Source organism: Aythya marila (genome assembly GCF_965140915.1).
Source record: "Aythya marila genome assembly, chromosome: 5".
NCBI classification, from domain to species: domain Eukaryota; kingdom Metazoa; phylum Chordata; class Aves; order Anseriformes; family Anatidae; genus Aythya; species Aythya marila.
Window position 1 is genome coordinate 60511842 of NC_139046.1, and position 20827 is coordinate 60532668.

Sequence of the window (20827 nt, forward strand, 5' to 3'; positions counted from 1 at the left end):
TTCCAACTGGAAGCCTCTTTCAGATGCTCCTCCCATAGTCCTGAAGTCCTGCCTCACCACAGTTATACTGCCTCTTCTAGTGCTGCAGGCTGAGAAGCTCACCCAGGGAAATGCATTGTATGGCTCAGCTATGGGCGCTGACATTGCTGTTTGTGACAAAGTTACGTGGTCAGACGTAAGATGGGATGGTTTTGGACTGATCTGCAGAAGGACCCTGTACTCTTAGGAGACCCATGCAATTCAGCCATAAACAGACCATTAAGCATCATTAGTGCAAAGAATAAATGTACCGTAGTTTCATGTTAATTAAGTGCTCTCTATAGAGTAAACTTTGAAAGTTAAATGAAAATTTTTAAGCTGTTTTCTCAGGTTAGCCATTTCTCTTAGGAACAAGTCGAGCTCATTTTTAATACATATTCCATAACCAAAGCTTACATTTACCCAAATGACCAACCAGATATATGGGCATTTTAGAGACACGATCAATAAACTATTAAACTACTTCTTCCACAGAACAGCATCTTTTACATTTTTTTTTAGCATTTTTTGCATACTTAGAAAAAAATACATAGATATAAAGTGAAGGAAAATGATGTCTAATAAACTGTGAATGTATTTATCACACTGGGCAGATTTAAATGGAAAAGATATGATGTACACAGTGCATCATTAATTACTCCTGTCAGAAAAAAAAAAATAATAAAAAAATACTCCCTATATTTTCTGCTTCATTTTTTGTTATAACCTCCACTGCTTAGAGCACAGCAAAGCTATGTGCTAGATTCTTTTGGGATTCGTTAGTAAAATATGTATTCAAGCTGCCACTTGAAATGTTGGTGATTCAGTTCAGCCTTTTTTTTTTTTTTTTTTTTTGTGTGTGTGAATATTGCTTGGTAACTATTGTCTATCTCATATTTACAGTACATCTTTCCTGCACATTTAGGTACACCAGAAAGCCTGGCAGAAAAAGAGCGACAGCTCTCCACCATGATCACCCAGCTGATCAGCTTACGGGAGCAGCTTCTGGCTGCCCATGATGAACAGAAAAAGCTGGCAGCCTCACAAATTGAAAAACAACGGCAGCAAATGGACCTTGCTCGCCAACAGCAAGAACAGGTGAGGCTTCAGGAAAGAAACCTGTGTACATGTTTCATGTAGAATGTTCATCATAAACATTGCTCTACTCAGCATTTCCCTTCATCTTTTTTTTTTTTTCTTTCATTTTTTAATCATTAAAAGAGCTTAAATATCTTCAGAAATTGGTACTTCTTCCATACAGAGAAAAACATTACAGGATCCTGAGAGAAAAGGGGGGTGTGGAAATTCAAATAATTTCTTTCTAGAATGAACTGCATTTGATAGATTTTGCAGTTCTTGCTTTTTGCACTGAGATTTGATTTGGGAGTTACCAATAATCATAGAATGGCTTAGGTTGGTAGGGACCTTAATGATCATCTAGTTTCAACCCCCCAGTAAGCCAGACTGTAAGCATTAAAATGAAAATCGTTCACTTTTTGACAAGAAAATAATTGGACGGAAAAATGTAACCTCAAAGTTTCAAATATATTTTACAAGTTAGGTTTGATTTTTTTTTTTTTTTGTATTTTTTGTTGTTGTTTTGGTTTGTTTTTTAAGATACAGTTGTCCACAGATATGTCCTTTTCTCATTGTAGGAAAGTGTAACAACAGTGATCCCATACACTTGTCCCCCAGGCATTAGATCAGACAGATCCAAATTAATGTGTGGTTTTTAGGAATCTGACATTATTACTAGAATTATCTTTTCAGTTAAATGTATTTTATAGGATATATACAGCAATATATGCTCTGTTGATTTTAATGAGTTGTGACGTCTGGTATTTTATGTGCTTGAGTATTTGCCCACATGTAGGAATATGGACTCATCCCCTAATGGAAAATAACATAAAGGAACACTGTAAAAAATCAGAAGTTAGAATGTCATTTAGCCATCCAGAGATGACACAGTAATTAACTATTGACACTTGTGAATAAGCTAGCACAAATTAATCTTGACACATTTGCAGACGAGTGATATCTTACAGTGAACACTTTGTAATTATATTTCAAAATGAAAATTAAATGACACTTAAAACTAGGTTGTCATGCTCAATGAAGCGAACATGTAGCTCAACCGATAGGCAAATAAAATTCAGAATTTGAGCCACATGGTGCTTGTGTACCCTACTTTACTGTGTCAAGTCTATACATCAAGACTATGCTATGGTAATTGCATTGCGGGGTATTGGATGCATTTTCTATCACAGTACTGTTCTATCTTAGAGAACACCATTGACATTAGATGCTTTGTGGTATATTTCTGGGTTTCTTTAGGAAATGCCTATTCGAATGGTATTATATTGTACATACAGCTACAAAAAGCTGTCTGCAAGCAGTTGCAACTGCAACAGATCAGTGCCTTGGTGCAAGTAAGCAAAGATCTCGCTGTTGCCTTTGTTATAGGTTACTATGTGACGTAGCAGCCAGGTCACCAGCAGCTCCAAACAAGTCTCAACATAGAGTACTGTGGATCGCTGAAAAGCAATGCATCAGCCAGAAAGATTGACTTGTGGTACAGCCCCATTCGGTGTCTGATTTCAATACGAATTTACAGAAATTCCTTTCTGAGGCTTAAAATCATCACAATCTTTCTAGTACTTTCACTGAGATTTTAGCAGCATGGACAATGTGTGGACTGAAAGCCAGCAGAACTTAAATTTCAGTCCTAAGATGGAATAGCACAGTCGGCGTGTTACTAATGAAAAACACTAACTCAAGCATCCACATAGGTTTGTTAAATATACATAAATACATGTAGCTCGGTTACCATTGGAGTTGCTTTTCAAAGCACAGACTCCACTGCTGACCACTGTTCTGACAACAGATGACCTCAGGTCCCCTGGGGTCACAGGCACCTCTGTTTGAGCTACCTTTTTTACTAGCACACTGGGACCTGGTTCTTCAGTCTTCATTCACCATATTTTTATTGAATTCACTGGGAGATTTGTCCAAAAATATTTAACCACCAGGCTCATAAAGGGAGTTTGATCCCTGCTGCAGGCATCAGTGTGCTGGGCTGTGGCAGTTGCTTAATTCTTTTCCGATGCATCACTTGGCTTTGATCCCACCCTAGAATCACAGACCTCAGTTTGTCTTTTTGAGGTCATATGTCAGACTTAGAACATGTATAGATTTTATGTTGGTCCCCCATACAAAAATGAATTTTAACCGTAGCAGTGGAAAAAATGACAGAGCTATTTCCAGGTGAGAAAGTGAGATGAACGAAATGGCAGATTTGATCTCTGAGTGCACAATTACAAGCTGCTAATTTGTACCTGCAAGTTCCTTATGAGTTAATCTGAACAGTTTGCACTAAGACTGGGTGATTGTTGTTTTTTTTTTTTCTTTTTTTTTTTCTTTTTTTTTCTTTTATTCCAAATGAACCTTGTTACCTTTCCTTCCTTCCTTCCTTCCCTCCTTCCCTCCTTCCCATCCTAAAAGCATTTTTGTTTAGTTTTCTCTGTTTATAACACAAGTCTTGTCCCCATTCCGGTCAGCTGTGCCATTCCCCTCCTACAGCAGCTGTCCAGTTGTTGCCTCCGCTCCTTGTGGCTGCCCCCCCATAGCTGCAGCCCACGTTACCCGTGGCAGGGAGCAGCTCTGTGGTTGGAGGGCGGGATCCCATTTCCCTTCTGCTCTCACATACTGATTTTAGAGAGCATGGGGGAATTGGGAGAGCCTGGGGCAGCGTCTCTCTTGTGAGTCTCTCTCTGTTCTGCCTGCACACTTGCTTCTCTCCCGTGCTAGAGAAGAGTTATATCAAACCTTTACTTTCTAGATCACTTACTGAATCTACAAAATGAGAGGAAGAATATCTACATATTTCACAGTGTTGTGTTGAGAATGAGCTACTAAGTGTCTAGCACTGATTTTACTCTAAGTAAGACTCTACTTGAGTAGCTCCAAGACTGTGAGATTCACAAGAGAAGCAATGTGCTGCTCATTATGAATGAAGTTAGAGAAGCTTGCCCTAGGAGCTTGTGCTGAATAGTGAAACATCTATAAATACTAGCTAAGGCTTCAGTTCAGCAAAGCAGGAAAATGTGTGTTTAACCTTAAGCACCTGAGTAATCCCATCCCCATTCAGCAAAGCACTTAATTTTAAGCATGTGTTTCATTCCCATTGTAGCTAACAGTAATGCATCATAGTCAAAGTTCACCACAGGCTTAAATGCTTTGTTGAATAGTGATGAGATTATTCACATGCACACAGCTAAGCCTATGCTTTTATGCTTTGCTGAGTTGAGGCCTAAGTGCTTAAAATACATATTTCTTACTGAATAACTATATTTTCATATAGCATGTCAGTGTAAAATGTTTATATCACATGCACGGATATCTCTAAAATATCATATTTTTTAGAAATAAGTGGTGCTCAATAAAAATATAGTAAAGACTAACTAAAAAGAAGTTTTTCACTCAATAATATTGAATTTTCAATATTACTGCTTTAATTTAATGGAAGTTTTATTTCCAATAGATTGCAAGACAACAGCAGCAACTTCTGCAACAGCAGCACAAAATCAATCTACTGCAGCAGCAAATTCAGGTCAGTGTGTTTTATTGCTCTCTTCTGATTATACTTAAATTCCATTTATGGAGTGGGAAGGATTTAAAATAAAGCAGCCACATGCTTTACTAACAAGCTTCAGCGAAGATGCTCTTAAGACTCTTAGGAAGAGTCTTTGTGTCTTTAGAAATTGTTCTCAAATGGTCAAATGCATTTTTGGTGGAAAGAGACTTTCTTTAATAAGCAGAGGTGTGTGTGTGTGTGTTTCTTTTTGTTTTTCCTGAAAGTTGTGAGTTATTTTTTAAATCTTATAATTTAACTCTGAAATCTGCAATTAGTTTGACATATTGTGTGAAGTAAAAGCAGCGATTCAATAATTGTTTATAGATTTTATTATCCTACAAAGATGGAATTGAGTTTGTAAGGAGGTTAGAAGAATGTCTTCAATTTTATTAACTAAAGTGAACGGCTATCAAATAGTGCGGTCTCAGTGTCTATTTTTCAAAGTCCCTGGGACCAGTTTGCTCATGAATAAAGACTCACAGGTATCTATTCCTTGTACTGTTGAAGTTGTACCTTAATGGATCTGGGAGTGTTCTGCAGGCACTCATATATCCGTACTTATACTCAGAACCTGGTTTAATTGTCTGCTCCTAGACTCACTCTCAAGTATATATGTAGGTAGGGAGTGACATGTAAATAATAGACAATATTGATGTGTGACTCTGTCACCTTCTCTGTCTCCCACTTTGTTTGAAAGCATTTCCATGGGCCTGTTCCTTGATTGAAATATTTCATTTTGGTCTAACAGATGATTGTGTTGCCAATCATTTCCTGTAAGTATGGACTATTGGTTTGCACTATCAGCTGATTGCTGTTAGATGCCAAAACTGAAGATTTTTTCTTTCCTCATCCAAAGGGAATGCATGTAAATGCTTTTGCAAATATTATAATGCAGTTGGATTTTAATGAGTTTAACATTTAAATATGTTGATACCTGAGCTGAGAGATGCAATTGAATTTTAAAGCATTGTTACTGTCGTTGCCTATTGGAAGACTGGCGTTCATATTAAGTGTACATAAAGGATAGAATTGTGGTAAGAATACTACTAGAATTGTGCTACATAAAGGTAAGGACTGTGAAAGGAAAAAGTACACCCACTGTCTTCTTCTAAGTGTTATTTGCAAGTCTAGCTTCAGAAAGCAAAAAATCATATTAAAAAACTTCTTGACTTGAAAGCTAACACTGAAACATAGCTGAGTATTCTAAATGGAGAAGAGTTATCTGCACGATAAGTTTATAATATATAAATTCCTTTAAAAATTAGGACACAGAAAAGAGAAATCATACCAGGTCATTTTTGTTCCTATTTGGAGAATGTGGGTATGTGTTACTGCTCTCTAGTAAAAAGTTTCAAGGCAGTTCATGTTTCAGTTCACTTGCTGTTTTCCAGGAGCTTTACCCTTCCACTGACTCCAGGGAGATGCTGTCGTAGAACTGCTTGGGGGTTCATTCTCTTGTTTCCTGAACTCTCCCAAGTTTCCTAAACCCTTCACAAGTTTTCTTTTGTGTCCTTTCGCAGACATATATGCTAAGAAGTATTTTAATGATTGCTCTGTTCATATGAGCTAAATTATTTCTCAGTGATCTTTCCCTATATTTGTTTTATAACTCTTGCCAATATAAGCTGCTTTTATTTCATAGTTCCTCTGGAGATTGGGTTCTTTATTTATCCTTATATTTGAATGGAACAAATGTTACTGGTGCTAGTCGGGTGAATCTAATCAATGTATTAGAGGCAGAGAGGACTGTTCCCTCTCCCAGTTTGTTAGCTAGACTCATAGTAAGTTTCTCCTCACCTGAGGAACATTATTGACTTCAGTATGAAGCACTAGGTATGTTGGGCAGATGCCATCTCAAGCGTACATTGGTCTTACAATGAGATTACTAAGAAAAGCTTGTTAGGAGATCGTTTCCTAGGCTAAATGCCAGTTTACATGGCCCATTTGCTTGTAAGCCAAGTGGTTCCTCTTTGTTTGTTGGTTCTTTATTCTATGGCAGGTTTGCTAGCCAGGAGTTGCTTGGGAGAGAAGTTAGTTGCTAAGTCTCCTTGGCAGTTCGTAATAGGTTTTGTTGCTATTGAATTGAGTGTGAGCGTTGCAGTTCTTTGAGGACCGCAGTCCTCTAAGGGCATAGGTGGGATGGAGCTCCGAGGAGGCAGGTGCTGGGTTGGTTCTCCCAGGCTCCCTCTCAGCATCTTCTCAGGAAACCTCAGTACTGAGACAGGTGTCTCACTACTGATTGTGGGTGGAATTCATCATATCAAAAGTAGATAACTGCAGTATAGATTGTCTCAATTAATTATCCAGATTGTTTTTATAGTGAGCAGAGAGAAGCAGAGTGAATAATTTTAGGATGTAATTCATCTTGTCCTAAAGTAGACGTTTAAAATATGTCAGATGAATTGTTCCCTAAAATGGCTGTTTCTCTCCATTAACTATAAAAGATGTGGATGCTGATGCCTTTAGTGTAGAGATCTGAAGTGAGATGAGATAAATCGTACTCTCTGTGGCTTGAGGGGAAAAACAATCTTCTAATAAACGTTTACATTCTCAGCTTAGTTCTTTGGGCCTGGTAGAATTTGGAACTGTGCCCATGATAACCCACTTGATTTTATATAGAAGGTTCATTTGTTTAAAAATACTCTTGAGCAACCCTTTTCAGGAAACAACAATTACTTACATAAAACGGTGTGGATTTTTATCTATACGTTGTATGCAGGAAAAAACAGTAACAGTCTTCCCTGCTGCTCCCCTTTAGAGAAGACAACAAAATACACGTAGTCCAGGTGCCAATTCTACCTGGGCATGGCCCTATTCATGGCACAGCTACGTGAAGTAAGTACAGTATGTTCTCCAGTGTGCAGGAGATAAAATGTTATTATCACATGAGACACAATGTACCTCCATCATCCTCTGAGGTACAGTGCTAGTTCTTAAACAATGGTTTCCGTAAGTAAGTACATCCAATTTATTTAACCCTTTAAACAATTAGAAATAACTTCAGATGGGACTTAAAATTCTATCAACATTTTATAAAAATGGAAATAATCCATATTAAATAAAACACACTTCCTTGGATACCTAGTTGGTTAATTTACTGAGCATTTTCATCATTTAGTGGTTATTATTTGCATTGTTTTATACTGTTTGCTTACTTAACCATTTTAGTGCTTTATTTAGTTGTGTTTTTGTTTGTTTGTATTTTCAAAGAGCATTTACTAGAGCATCTTACTCCAGACCTATTACATATCCAAAACCCTTGTCAGCAATCTGGTGCAAAGAGGACATCAGTCTGGCTAAGCATATGAAAATAAAATAGTACTTCAAGAGTACTGAAGTCATTAAATGTTCTTTGTAATTGTCTCATGTTTTGTAAGTTAAGCTAATGCTACTTTTAGGGTATGCATGTTGGAGACAGACGTTTTGTCTGTTGGCTAAAGGGATTGGGAAAGTCAAGTTGTTCTTGGTTCTGTCTCTGATTATCTGAAATTTGGCAAATTGTTTCCTGTTCCTCAATTTAAGCATAATGTTTTGAGAACTTAAATGAAAATTTTCAAGTAAGTGTAGTGTATTATTATTTTTCAACTCAAATGTTCAGATTCCTCTTAGGGAAAAGGATAAACACTCTTCTATTGAGGAGTCCGTAGAGATGGGCTGAAATCTTCTATGTCAAATTCAGATCTTTCTGCAAAGCTGTGCAGAGAAATCATTGCTTTTTAGTGGAGACGAAGTTGAGAAAATGCTGTATGACAAGTCAGAGCTCTCAGGTCAGTCTCCAGGTTGCTTCAGATTCTTTGAAGAACATTTTCCCTTGAAAAGTATTAATTCTTGAAGTAGTAGTGATGCTATTTCAAGGACATCTCTTAGTCTGTGCTGTGATAGAGAAAACCTAGAGATAAGGGAAAAAGTGGTTTAAAGGAAGAATTTGGTGGTACGTCATAAAGAGAAGACTATGTTGAAAGAAGGGAAGGCTTGCATCTCGGTAACATTTCAGACTTTGTGAACAACTTGTGGTCCTGAAATCCCCATTAATTCAGTCCCCATTCCCAGAATTCAGATTTTCCAACACAAGGCTTGAGGACTGCTTCTGACCCACCATGGTTAGCTGAGGAGGGGCTCAAATCCTGCTGAGCACGTTCCAATCTTAGAGCATGTTGCTCCAGGACTTATCTATGTGTGGAGGGATTTAAGGGCTGAAAGTCTGATGGCTTCGCTCCCCTGGTGGGCAGGCTTCATTAGGGTGAGTCCTGAAACAAAGGGACACTGGTTGTTAAGCCTCTCTGGAAAAAAACTGGCAATGGGAATTAGAGTGAGAGCTGGTCCAAACTGCTTTCATCCATTTCCTTTTGCCTCGTTCCTATATACTGTGCTACTCAATGCCATTGCAGAGCATTTATTTTTCTGTTTGAATCAGGTATTTCCATTGCGTAGAAAAACTGCTTCTTCTCTCATAGGTATTCTTTTTAATTCAGCTGCTAGAAATTATTCCCAGTAGTATTTTTTTTCTTGTTTTAATCTGCACAATCATGCTGTTGTAGCTTCATATTAATGTTCTTGTATTGTCTGTCATTTGAAAAGAGTGAACATTATTACTGTGATAGTAAACAAACAAAAGAATAGTGACATCAAAATTACAACTATTTAAACTGTCCTTGAGTAGGAATCATTTGAGTCACGCTTAAAACTTAAGAGGCTGAACCTACAAGTCTCTGTTCTTATCCGTGATTAACTACTGACAATTCAGGTACCTGGTGAGCTGAATAAGGACTATCTCTTTATGTGAAGTACATGTCTAAAGATCAGGAATAATTACATTCCACATTAGCCTTCACGGCCTCCCTGACCTGGTTAATTAATTTTTTGCTAGGATAATAATAGTAGAAATAGATTTAAAGATATGCTTCATCATTAAGTATGTAACTGACCTCCAATTTTAAGAGCTGAACCTTTCATTTATTGCCTTTTGGAGACAGGTTAAAGCTCCTTGCGGTGAGCTTGCTGAAAATGCACAAGCTGGAATCTAGTTATTGTCAGTTCGGTTACGCTCTCTGAGGTTGTCTCTCTTTGTAAACTGCATTTAGCACTGACAAGCAAAAAGCAATTGCAATGCTACTGTTCTGGCACTAGGGAATATTCTCCCCCTCTTTTTTTGCTGTTGTTGTTGCATTTTCCTTTTCTTTTTTTTTTTTTTTTTTTTTTTTTTTGTTATTGATCATGAAACTGATCCCCTTCCAGCAAGCTCTGAACAGGACCAAATAAAGTCATTGAAAGCAATTTGATACTTCTATTGGCAGGCTACGCAGATCAGATACTCCCTTGAAAGAGAACGAGAGTTATAAACAAAGCTTAGAAGTCTAGGAATAGCCCCCAGCTTCAGCAAACCCTTAAAATATTTTGTAATTGTATCTTCAATCATGAATTAGCCAGGAAAAACAGACCTTTTTTGCCTTTATATTTCACTGCTGTATGCTGTTTTTAATTGCCCACAGGCATACTGTTGTGATCTTCTTTGGAAGTTTAAAACCAGGATAAAAATGCAAATCTAATTATTTCTTTTATCTAATCTAATTAACTTTTAAAAGTAATGATAGATGCACTGTAGCCTGCATCAAACATTTTAATAATGATGTTTCTGGATTAAAGAATAGGTAAAACTACTGTAATTTATAAGCAATCAAAATTATGGCAGTTGAAAATGTAAATTATTGTGTTGGCTTAATAAACTATAGCTGTAGCTTGTTAATTTATAGTAGAAAGGATACATATCCCTTAAATTCCAGGTTGCTTATGAATTGGTTCCCAACTATCCTTGGTATCTTTATTTATTTATTTGTTGTTAGCAGTTCAGTATTAAAAAAAAATAAAAATAAAATGTCTAGGTGTCTTCCACAGTGCAGTTGTCCACATGGAATAGGCAAGTGGTGATAGGTGCCTGTAACTTGCAGCTGGCTGCTAACGCGCTGATTCAGATCTGTAGGACTCTGCTGTAGGTGCAACATTGCAGCTTCTGTCTGGCTCATAACTTGCTTAGCAAAAATGGAAAGCGGTCCATGGAAGAAAGACACAGATGGTAAACATCAAAGTCAAATGTTTCACATTTTATTTATTATTACATGGTGGCTTATTAATGAGTTCTGAAGTCCTTGTTTGATAACTACCCAAGCAAAAGCTCTGTTACAGACTAGCTTTTTCCACCGAAAGTCGTTCTCATGGCTGGCTAGCTTGGAATTTCTTTCAGCAAGGTGGCAGGAGAAGAAAAGTTGGATTCTTACCCTCTTCCAGCAGCCCATGCTTCAATAAATACTCTATCTATGCTCCCTTTCCTTTATTCAGCCCCTTCTATACTAAGATTGCTTTGGCACGATTGCGTGGTGGTGGCCTAAGGAAAACGATGAATTGTGCTGAAGCTTTGCCCTATCTCCTAAGAGTCTGGTCTTGCACCTTGGAATTTGTAAAGCTCCTGCTAGCTGCTCTGCCTTGGAGGCCTTCAGCCCCTGGAAAAAACATTTCTTCTGGCAAAGAAGGAAGTAGCTGGATTCCACTCTTAACAGAATCCTTAAAACTGTATGTAGTCTTGAGGTGGGAGGGATTTTCTTGTTTTATTTTATTTTACTGTGATTTTCTAAGAGTTAAAATAGCTGTCTTACAGTTTTCTAATTCACTGTTTTTTTTTTTCTTTCTTTTAAATAGCTTTATTTCGCCTACCCAAGTCTAAACAAATTGTATTTAATGCAAAAATTAAGCCTTGTGTATCTCTTTCATATGACTTCTCTAATTATAGAGCAGTAAATGGTAGAATAGCATATGTTAGCAACATGAGCAGCAGTCTATGAAATGAGCTACAAGTTAATAAAATGATCTTGTGGTGGTGTTGGCCAAATGTTAGCACACATGTTTCGGAAAGTGATATTTCAACAGACTTGAAGAATAGGACTTTGGCACACGGGTGCCGAACATGATCTGATATATGGAAATTAGTTAAACCAAAGTAAATGTCATTGTTCCTCGGGCTCACGTCGGTGCAGAAAATGATAGTAGCTGCCCTCCCACTTTCCTTCTCCCACGTCTGTTTTAAAATTGGAAATGAAGGCAAAGGCACCCATATTCCCAGTTCAAGTACTGCTGTTTCTTTCCTTCTGGGCACGTTGCATTGCAGTCTTGCCAGTGACTTAAGGGCTTGTTCTCGGCCATGCCTGCTACCAAAGCCAGGCTACAAACTCATTGATTCTGCTGAGCCCAAACATACGTTCTGCTGCCTTTGCTTACAGAAGGGCCTCAGATTTGAGCTGTGTTAATGTAGAGGCAGATTATAACCAGCTCCTGAGAAACTTAGGATCAAGAGGATCAAGCAAATACTTACTGCCCACCTATACTGTTGCTCAGGGGTCGCTCTCAGCTTGTGGGCTGCCCATTCCAACCAAGCAAAATGCTCTGGCAGCCTCAGGGCTTGCCGATCTATACACCCTGGTTTAGCTCCCAAAGATCCTGGCCGAGGTCGTGCACTGCTGAACCATCTGGTGCTGTTCCTCTGATAGCACAAGTAAGCATCACCCTCGCTGTCAGTCAGCATAATGTAACATCTACAATATTTGGATTAAAGCAGTTATAATGCAGTATTAGCTCCAATACAGAAAACCAGTTTCCTTCCCAAATGGCATGTGCACAGACTAAAATGGGTAACTGAGAACAGAAACTGAGCAAACTGGCAGGCTGCCAGTGGGGCTGACCCTGTGAAGTCTTATTTGCCTGTGTAATACTTTCCTAGCCAGTATTTGATGACTTGTATGTAAGTGTTACTCATATAAGAAGGCTTCACAGAATTGGGCACGTCGTATGAAGAAGGACTTAGACTATTAGCATTGTGGTTGGGATATCAAAGACATAAATGATACTAATGAGGCAGGGGCGTAATTTTTAGGGGGTGTAATTTGTTTTACTAGAGAAACATGTAGTTGGAAAAAACAGGCAACCTCTTGGACATGCCAATTCTTTTTCAGGTCTTTCCTCAGTGTTACATCAAAACACGTGCCAGGACTGCCACAGAAACTGCCAAAGATATTGGCCTTTCATTTCTAATTAGTTACTTTTTCAGTGATGATTTTTGTGATTAACAATAAGATGGCCAAGAGGAAAAACAATCAGGATTTGGATGACTTTTTTTTTTCTTCATAACTTATATATTCATCAGGAGATAGTGAATAAAGAAAATAGTTAATAAATGTTAGTATTAAAATGACTTGATTTATGGAGATATTCAGGTATACAGGCAAGACTGGAATGTGATGATATCAGAGGTCAAAATTTCTGTCTGCCGAAGCAGGTATTTGGAGTAAAATGATGAAGTACAGCCCCACATAAAAAGGCCAAAAGCATTTAGAAAATAAATTGTAAAATACTTTTTGAAATCTCACAGTAAAACCTTAAATTTACCAGATGGGCTAAACCCTGACCTAAAGGATCAAAATGTTTTCCAGTTGTTATACTTAACAGTGTATGAAAACTGTTACAAGACATGATGAATTTGTTGTTCAGTCTTTGAAGTAATTGTGGGAATGCTCAAGAATGCAAGTGTGTTATTGAATCAGTTTGAACATAAAAACTTATTTAAAATATATTTAATGTCATGACAGCAAGGAAGAAGTGAGTGCATTGCTCCCTGAATGCTTTCAGGAATTATGAATTCACATAAAGAAAGTAGTAGTATGTGCAAACAAATGAACAAACTAGGTGTCATTTAACACTTGGTATACACTTGATGGCAAATAAGTAAAATAAAGTGAATGAAAATTTCTAATATTCCTCTTGGCCCTTATGCAACTAGTTAATCCAGATACTGGTAAAAATGTCAAAGCATAGTTCTCAAGGAAAGGTGAACCAGCTTGGCCTTGAATTTTCTATCTAATTTCAAGTCACTGTTAAAGCAAGGAAAAGCTAATTTAAGAGTGCAGCTTACACCATATTTTCTTTTGTTGTTGTTTTTTTTACCCTCTTTCATTAGAGCCTCTTTTTCCCCTTTTCCTTTCCCCCTCCCCCCCCCAAAAAAAAAAAAAAAAAATTAGATAATGTAGTTACGTTGTATGCAAGATTTTTACTTGTTTAAAAGAAGCTGGTCTTTTACATAAATCTTATATACATCTTCAGCAAGTTGGACACTTGCACAGCTTGGCTAAATTATGTCTATATTGAGAAACTAAGAAGTTACACAGTGTGCATTCCATACTTGAGGGATGGGAAATAAAAATTGATATACTGTGCGACACATGATATAACACAGTGAAATATCTTTTAAATTCCAGAGGGATGCACTGACATCACCACACTTAATTCACATGCAGTAACTCCCACAAAATGTTATTAATTTTAAATTGGAGTTTGTAATCATTCAATAAAAAGAAAATAAATGATGTAAACAGTATACAATGGTGCATTATGAGATGTTGAATTCATCTTATTCACCAACCCAAAATGCCAGTATATTAAGAAAACATTAATGTTGTAGCACCAAATAATAAAAGCAAAGAAATTCACAGTTGATGGCGGTGAAATCCATCTTGAGACATCACCACCCCACAGTATGGCAGGGGACTTATGAGTTAGAAAACTTTATTTGAAAGTAAAATATTACTCTTTTATTCTGTGAAGCAGAGATCAGAAAGGTGGAGCAACGTATAGTTAGTTTACAATCTAGATCAGGAAGATAAATAAGTAGTGTGGAGGCAAGCCTTAAGTGGGCAGTTGCTACAGGCAACAAAATAAAGCGGATAGTGCAACATATACCTAATAGCCTAAGTGCAGACTGGGATTCCTTGTTTGAAAAAGCAATTTATATATTAAAGAATAAAAATTTTCTTTGAGGAGGGGGTCTGGCAGTTTTTTTTTTTTTTTTTTTTTTTTTTTTTTTTTGCTGTGGCAAGAAGTGATTGGTATGGAAGAACTCACTGGTCTAGCTTTGTGTTTTCCATCTCATTGAATTTTATTGGTTGTATATTTTCAGGATACTCATCTTCTCTATAACTGCATATCTGAGTATCTCATAAGCTCAAGTGTATTATCCTCACAACACTCTTTTGAGGCAGAATAAAAAGCCTGTAGATATTTGGGGTATCTAATTTTAAATATCTAATTTGGATGACTGAATTAGGACTTTAGACTCCATATATAAAACAGTCCAGGTGCTTTGAATTACCTTCTGTTGATTAGACAGGGAGGGTAGGTTCCTAATTTAGGCACCTAAGTTAAATCTCCTGAGTGACTTGATCCAGGTCTTAAACGAAACTTGACAGACCTGAAATCTGTGTTTTCAGAATGCATATGGTGGTTCTCTAACATCTTGTCATTCTTTCTATCACAATTTTCTGTCAAATGAGCACTTTTATTTATTCTAATGGAGCTTTTCGCCAGAGTGTATTTACTTCAGCCAGCCAGAAAAATATTTGCTCGTTCCTTTTACCCACGTTGATGCCTTAAAAAAAAAAAAAAAAAAAAAAAAAAATCAGCTAGCTTGACACTCTTGTGGTCATGATGGTGTAGCTGTTGTCAAACATGAAGAGGCAAGTGCAGAAGAAGCCTGTCATTTCCCAAATCCGTGTATTTTCTTTACAGATATAGAAAAACTTCTGCTGCTATGAAACATCGTTTGAACAGAAGTTTATTGTGGGGAGAAAATAATTTTTTTGTTCAGAGAATGCCCGAATTTCTCAGTGGTCCCTCCTACATTTTGCAGGGTGTTCAAAAGACTTACTTGAAATGGCAGTTAAATAATGTTTTTTATTTAATCAAAATGACTGCTTCTAAATGGAGATCTTGCATGCCACATTTTAGGCCAGAATATATTTTTATAGCCAAGTTATAAACCTCTGAAAAAGGGGGCTTATAATGGAAAGGTTGACACAACATTAATTTTAGTGTTGTAAACGCAATGGTATAATTTTGGAAAAAAGCCTTTATAGCTGTGCTAAGATATTAATTGCAGGAAATTACAGCATATCCTATTAAAGTATTATGTCAGTGGCATACATAGCATATAACACCTTTGCATATTCTCCCTTGTTTTCACGGCAACGTTTTGCATTTTGATCTGTAAAGAGTAGATGGATAAAATGGCTCAGAGTTTCTGATTATTATTGCTCAAGGGGAAAAAACAGCCTGGATAATGCTTCCTTATGGCCTATTCTAGAAACAGGTCTTCTGTTAACCAGGTAAATTCATTATGGGTAATAAGGAATTAACCAAATTCTGCTGAAGTGAAAGTCTTACATTTATTTTGTGACTTTTGGACCAGGAATTAGAATTTGGAACTGATCTTTACTCTAACAAATTAGTCAGAATCTTTCCAGAATTACAACAGTTTTTGCAACAAACTCATTTTTACTGATAATGGCTTACTTTTAATTACTTACAGAGTCATTCCCAGCTGCTACAACTGTGTGGCAGACACGGTTTCTTACCTTTCTGATTTCTGTTTGTTCAATTCTTCATTAATGTATTTTATGTATATATTGTGGAGGAGGAGCTGTAGATATCTACCAAGTTGAATGAAGTGCATCGCATTGTGCATTTTTTTTTTTTTTTTTAGTTTCAAGGCAATAGGTTATTTACTGCATTTCTGCCACTGTTAGGATTGCAGGGGCATAGTATAATAATACCTTGTTACAGGAACTGTTCTTATGCAGTAATTATTTGTTAATATCTTGGTTTTAATATGTGCTGAATTGTAGCTTTTGGGTACAGTCTAAGGTTGGATGTTGGCTTTACTGCAGTTGTTATTTTAAACTAGGTTGAACTTCTATTAAAATAGTTCCTTCTGTCAGATCTTTCAGAATATGGGCAGAATCTTTTATTTGTAAAACACCTTCTATTGAGGTCTTGATCTCATCAGGAACTTTCAGTGTTCCATTGACACAAATTTGCAGTGAAAGAATATCAATAATAACAATATGCATTTATTTTTATTTTAAACAGAAATATTTTTAATTTATTATCAAGACCTGGAGTCTTGGTATTTTATCTCTTTTCCCATCTGAAGACAGTGGAGCTTGCACAATACTTTTGCTTAGGAAAACAAACAAACAACAACAACAACAAAAAAACACATGGTAATGTTGTATGGTAGGCGAATATCTAACAAGATGGGAGCAAAGACCTTCTCTAAAACCCCACTAATATGCAAGTTCATTGGTCTGTTAATGTTTCCCATTAATTGGAAGACTTTAACACATAACCATTGAATATATCTGGTTTTACTTATCAAATCCAGAACTGCTTTTTCTCTGCCTGCTGAGCAGGGAAAACTCCATGCTGTACCAGTTTCTTTTTACTTGAGGCTCCCAGTATCATCAGGATTAAAACTGTCAGAACAGTCAACCCTCTTTATTTTGTGGTTTTAAATACAAAGCAGAATATTGTTGCCTGAGAAATGGCACGCTTTCAATGTGTTAGTTAAAAATTGCCGAGTGGACAAAACAAAAAGGATTCCTGTTAATAGCAGACATTGAAATATTGCTTTCACCATTTTGGGGAAAGAGGATACAAATCTGCACTTTAATTTATTTTTATTCTACACCACTAACTTGTCTTCATTGGCTTAATCCCACGCTCAAGTATAAGGAAAAACTCATGCTCAAGTTAGTGAGAGTTTTGCTTCATTGAATGCAATGCAGGGTGCCATTTCCTCAGCTGGTGTTGTTCATTTTCTCTCCACTTATGTCAGTCTAATACTGGAAGTACAGAATTAGGCCTGCTTTTTAAAAACAAAAAGAGCTCACGTGGAAATGACAGCATTTCATTTTGCTTTTTTTATTCGCTGTAAAATATTCCTCTGCTGTGTGTGTGCATTTATATTTGGGGATAATTGTGCCTATCTGCTCTAGAACACTCAGAGGTAGCTGATATGTTGTATATGAATATTTTTGTCTTACAGGTCATTTATTTTGGTTATCAGTTTGTGCTATTAATATTCTTAATCATTAGAGCCCTTTTTATTTATTTATTTTAAATCCAGAACAGTATAGTATAGATGAATAGTTGTGATAATACTTTTGTAACAAACAAAACCAAAGTGATTTCCACATTGAATTACTTTTCTGTTTGGTTTGCTTTAGTTGAGAAAATACTCTCTTACTCGGCAAGGCTACACATCTGCCAGTTTATTTGCCCTGTTGTTTTACTATCAGTTGAAATATGCATGCGTTTCATATGTAACTTTAGGAGGAGCAGAATATACTAGTAATTTATACAATAGACGCTGATGATTATTGACCATTAAAGAGTAATAAAACATTTCCTCTGTGAAATAGATGTAGCATCAAATGTCTTTATTTCTGACAGTAAATGTTTCAGGTTTACTACATAGACATTAATGTTATTAAAATCTGGCTACACTCTAGCAAACATAGGTCACCTCTTATAAAATGAATGGCATTGCAAGCAGAAGAAAAAAAATACTTTGAAGAAAGTCTCAAGCTCATGTGTATATTAACCAGAGCAGATGAAATGATTTATTGGGTTTTATACACAATCTGTAAAGGGTAAGCATTGCTAACAGAATGAGTGGCAGCCTCAGGGAGCTGAGTAGCCCCCAGGGACCAGCCTTTGTTCCTCTGGACTTGACAGGCATGTGTCCCTGTTAAATGAGGGCTTAATTTCTCTCATATGTGCACAATTTCCAAGCTCAACAAAGGCAGCCAGGACTGGAGCTATTTAAAAGAGCCAGCTCAGGAGGAAGCATTCCTGGAGAAAGGGGATGCTAAGGGGCTAATTACTCACTATAGTTCAGTAACTGATTTTTTTTTTTTTTTTTTTTTTTTTTTTTTTCTAAGCATGGTTTATTAACACAGAACTGCTACTTTCATTTTACGTAAACATAGATTGAAATTACAAGGGTGTTACTTCTCTTTGTGAAATAGCCATTTTAAAGGTATTACTGACCAAAAATAACACAAGAAGTGTGTTCATTTTATTTTAAGCTTCCAATGAAAGTCATCACCTTTAAATCTTAGGGAAAGATTTCTTTTAAAAGTGCAGAGACATTAATTCTCCAGTGTCTTCATCTTCTTTCTCAATCTCTCCCTGTTTCACATACAGTTGTAGGAGTTGTCCTCAGTGCTTACTGCATTCAACTAAATATGTTAATTAAAATTGTCTGGAAAAATGGTTCAGCATATGTAAAGCTTATTAATATTTACTTAATTACATGTCTAGTGTGGTATGCCTTTTACAAGCCTCTCTCTACGTATTTAAATTTGTGTTTAGACCCTGCAGACCTTTATGGTGCCTTTGAAATATTCTAATGACACTGCTCCATACAAGAAGTTGAATTTTTTCCCTCCTTTTCTAGTACTGGGCTTGGGTCACCCTTCTGTTACTTGCAGCTGGCATGTTCTGTGGAGAACAGGGCAGCAGTTTGACAGGGATGCTGGGGGGAAAAAAAAAAGGCATGGAAAATGCAGTTATTTTCTCTGGCCAGTGTTGCCAGCTCCTCTGTTACTTTGAAAGAAGGACACACTGCTCCTGTGCAACAGGTTTGAAACATTGTGGTCCCCATTAGCAAACCACTTTGTCTCAAAATACTACGTTTTCATGCTTATTTCCTACTCTGAAACAAACAAGAAACTTTCTTGTGAAATAGGCAGCACATTTCATTCTTCTCTATCAGAACATTCTGATCCTCTTAAAATCAAAATCCAGACATGGGTGGAAGAAAATGTTCTGACAGCTCTGTGGGGCCTGCTCCCTGAGGGGGCTGACTGGGCCTACAAAATGGTGGCAGAGAAGGCCTCAAAGTTCATAGCTGTGCTTGGGCCATGGTGCATGTACTTTGGTGAAAACAGAGACAAAAGTTGCAATTAGAGTGTGACCTCAGTAGAAGAAAACTTACTGAATCAAGAAGAGCCTTTCGATATGAAAATGATAAAATTTAGGGAAAAAAAAAAGAAACCGGAGCTTCTAATAGAGTGCTGTTTCCAACTGAGGTAAACTAAGTAATGCTTTGTTTTTCCTTGAACTGTTTCTTTGCCACATAATTAGTTTTGATAACCTTATTTTATTTTTTTACATCAAGTGGGACCCTTTTGAAACCAAACATGTTTCCATGTTCCCAATATAATGATTAAAATCATCAGAATTGATTTGGAAATTTCAGCAAACCTCATAGTTTCTCCAATCTACACTGAAAAAAAAAAAAAAAAAGGTAACTCAGTAAATATTAGGGAAATAACTTTTTTTAATTTTTTTTTTTCCCCTTTTAATTTCAGTTTTTGTAACACATTGCATAATCTGGTCATCATAAATAGGTATCCTGATAGAATTTGTAGATTAAATTGTCAGGTTTTATACTCTGAACTTTCACTGTAAATGGAGAAAGATTGTGAATCTACAAACTGCAGGTTGCAGAATGCTAAGAATGAACTGAATTATAAACTTTTAAATGTTTTAGATCATCCCTGAGTAGACAGTGCCCTAGCAGTATGAAGAATTGGAGGTTTTAGAGAGATTATTTGAAACAAAAAATATCCATTATTTACTCTTTCTGAGAAGAATGAGATGTATGATGGATTACTGGAAAGGGATGTAGGACTTGTTCTGGTTTATCTACTCTTTCCTTTCAAGGCTTTGTTCTCTCATGCTGAAGAAAGGGGTGATAGTAATAAGGAGGAGTACAAAGCTTCATTGGGTTTTTTAAGATTACAATTTAAACAAACAAACAAACAAACAACATTGTTTAGTCAATAAACCTATGTTTCTTTTCACTAAGTAAATGATTTGTGATTTAATACAAGTCACAAACCTGACTCAGATCCTACTTACCGCTGTGCAAGTCAGGAATACCTCCATAAAATAGAAACAGTACATCTGCCTTCATCCTGGTAATAGATTTACAGCCATCAAGTCTCAGAATCACCCATTCATTTCCTTTCTCCCTAGAGATGACAAAGTATATAACACTTGATGAACTGCAGCTTCCAGGAACATTCAGATGTTGATGCTACAAAGACCTATATTGCAGGTTGAAGTCTTGCGCGGATTAAAATTCTACTTTGGATAAAGTAAAGGAGCTACATATATGCAGGAGCATTTGGTGCCGTTATAAAGCTGAGAGAAAATGGTTTAACTTGGATTCCATGCAGATTCTGACTAAGCCTTTCTTTAAAGATTTGTTTCCATTCTCTGGAGGAGGAG

At 36.7% G+C, this 20827-nt stretch overlaps 1 protein-coding gene across 11 annotated transcripts in view; it reads left to right on the top strand.

Annotated features, from left to right (window-relative positions):
• The window catches only part of SOX6 (SRY-box transcription factor 6), a 382586-nt gene that overhangs the window by 229869 nt on the left and 131890 nt on the right, over positions 1–20827 (top strand). For all 11 annotated transcript variants that reach the window (XM_082762761.1, XM_082762760.1, XM_082762769.1 and 8 more), the window contains 2 exons: positions 944–1116; positions 4559–4627. In XM_082762761.1, the coding sequence (XP_082618887.1) occupies positions 944–1116; positions 4559–4627 (242 nt within the window). The remainder of the gene's footprint in view (positions 1–943; positions 1117–4558; positions 4628–20827) is intronic.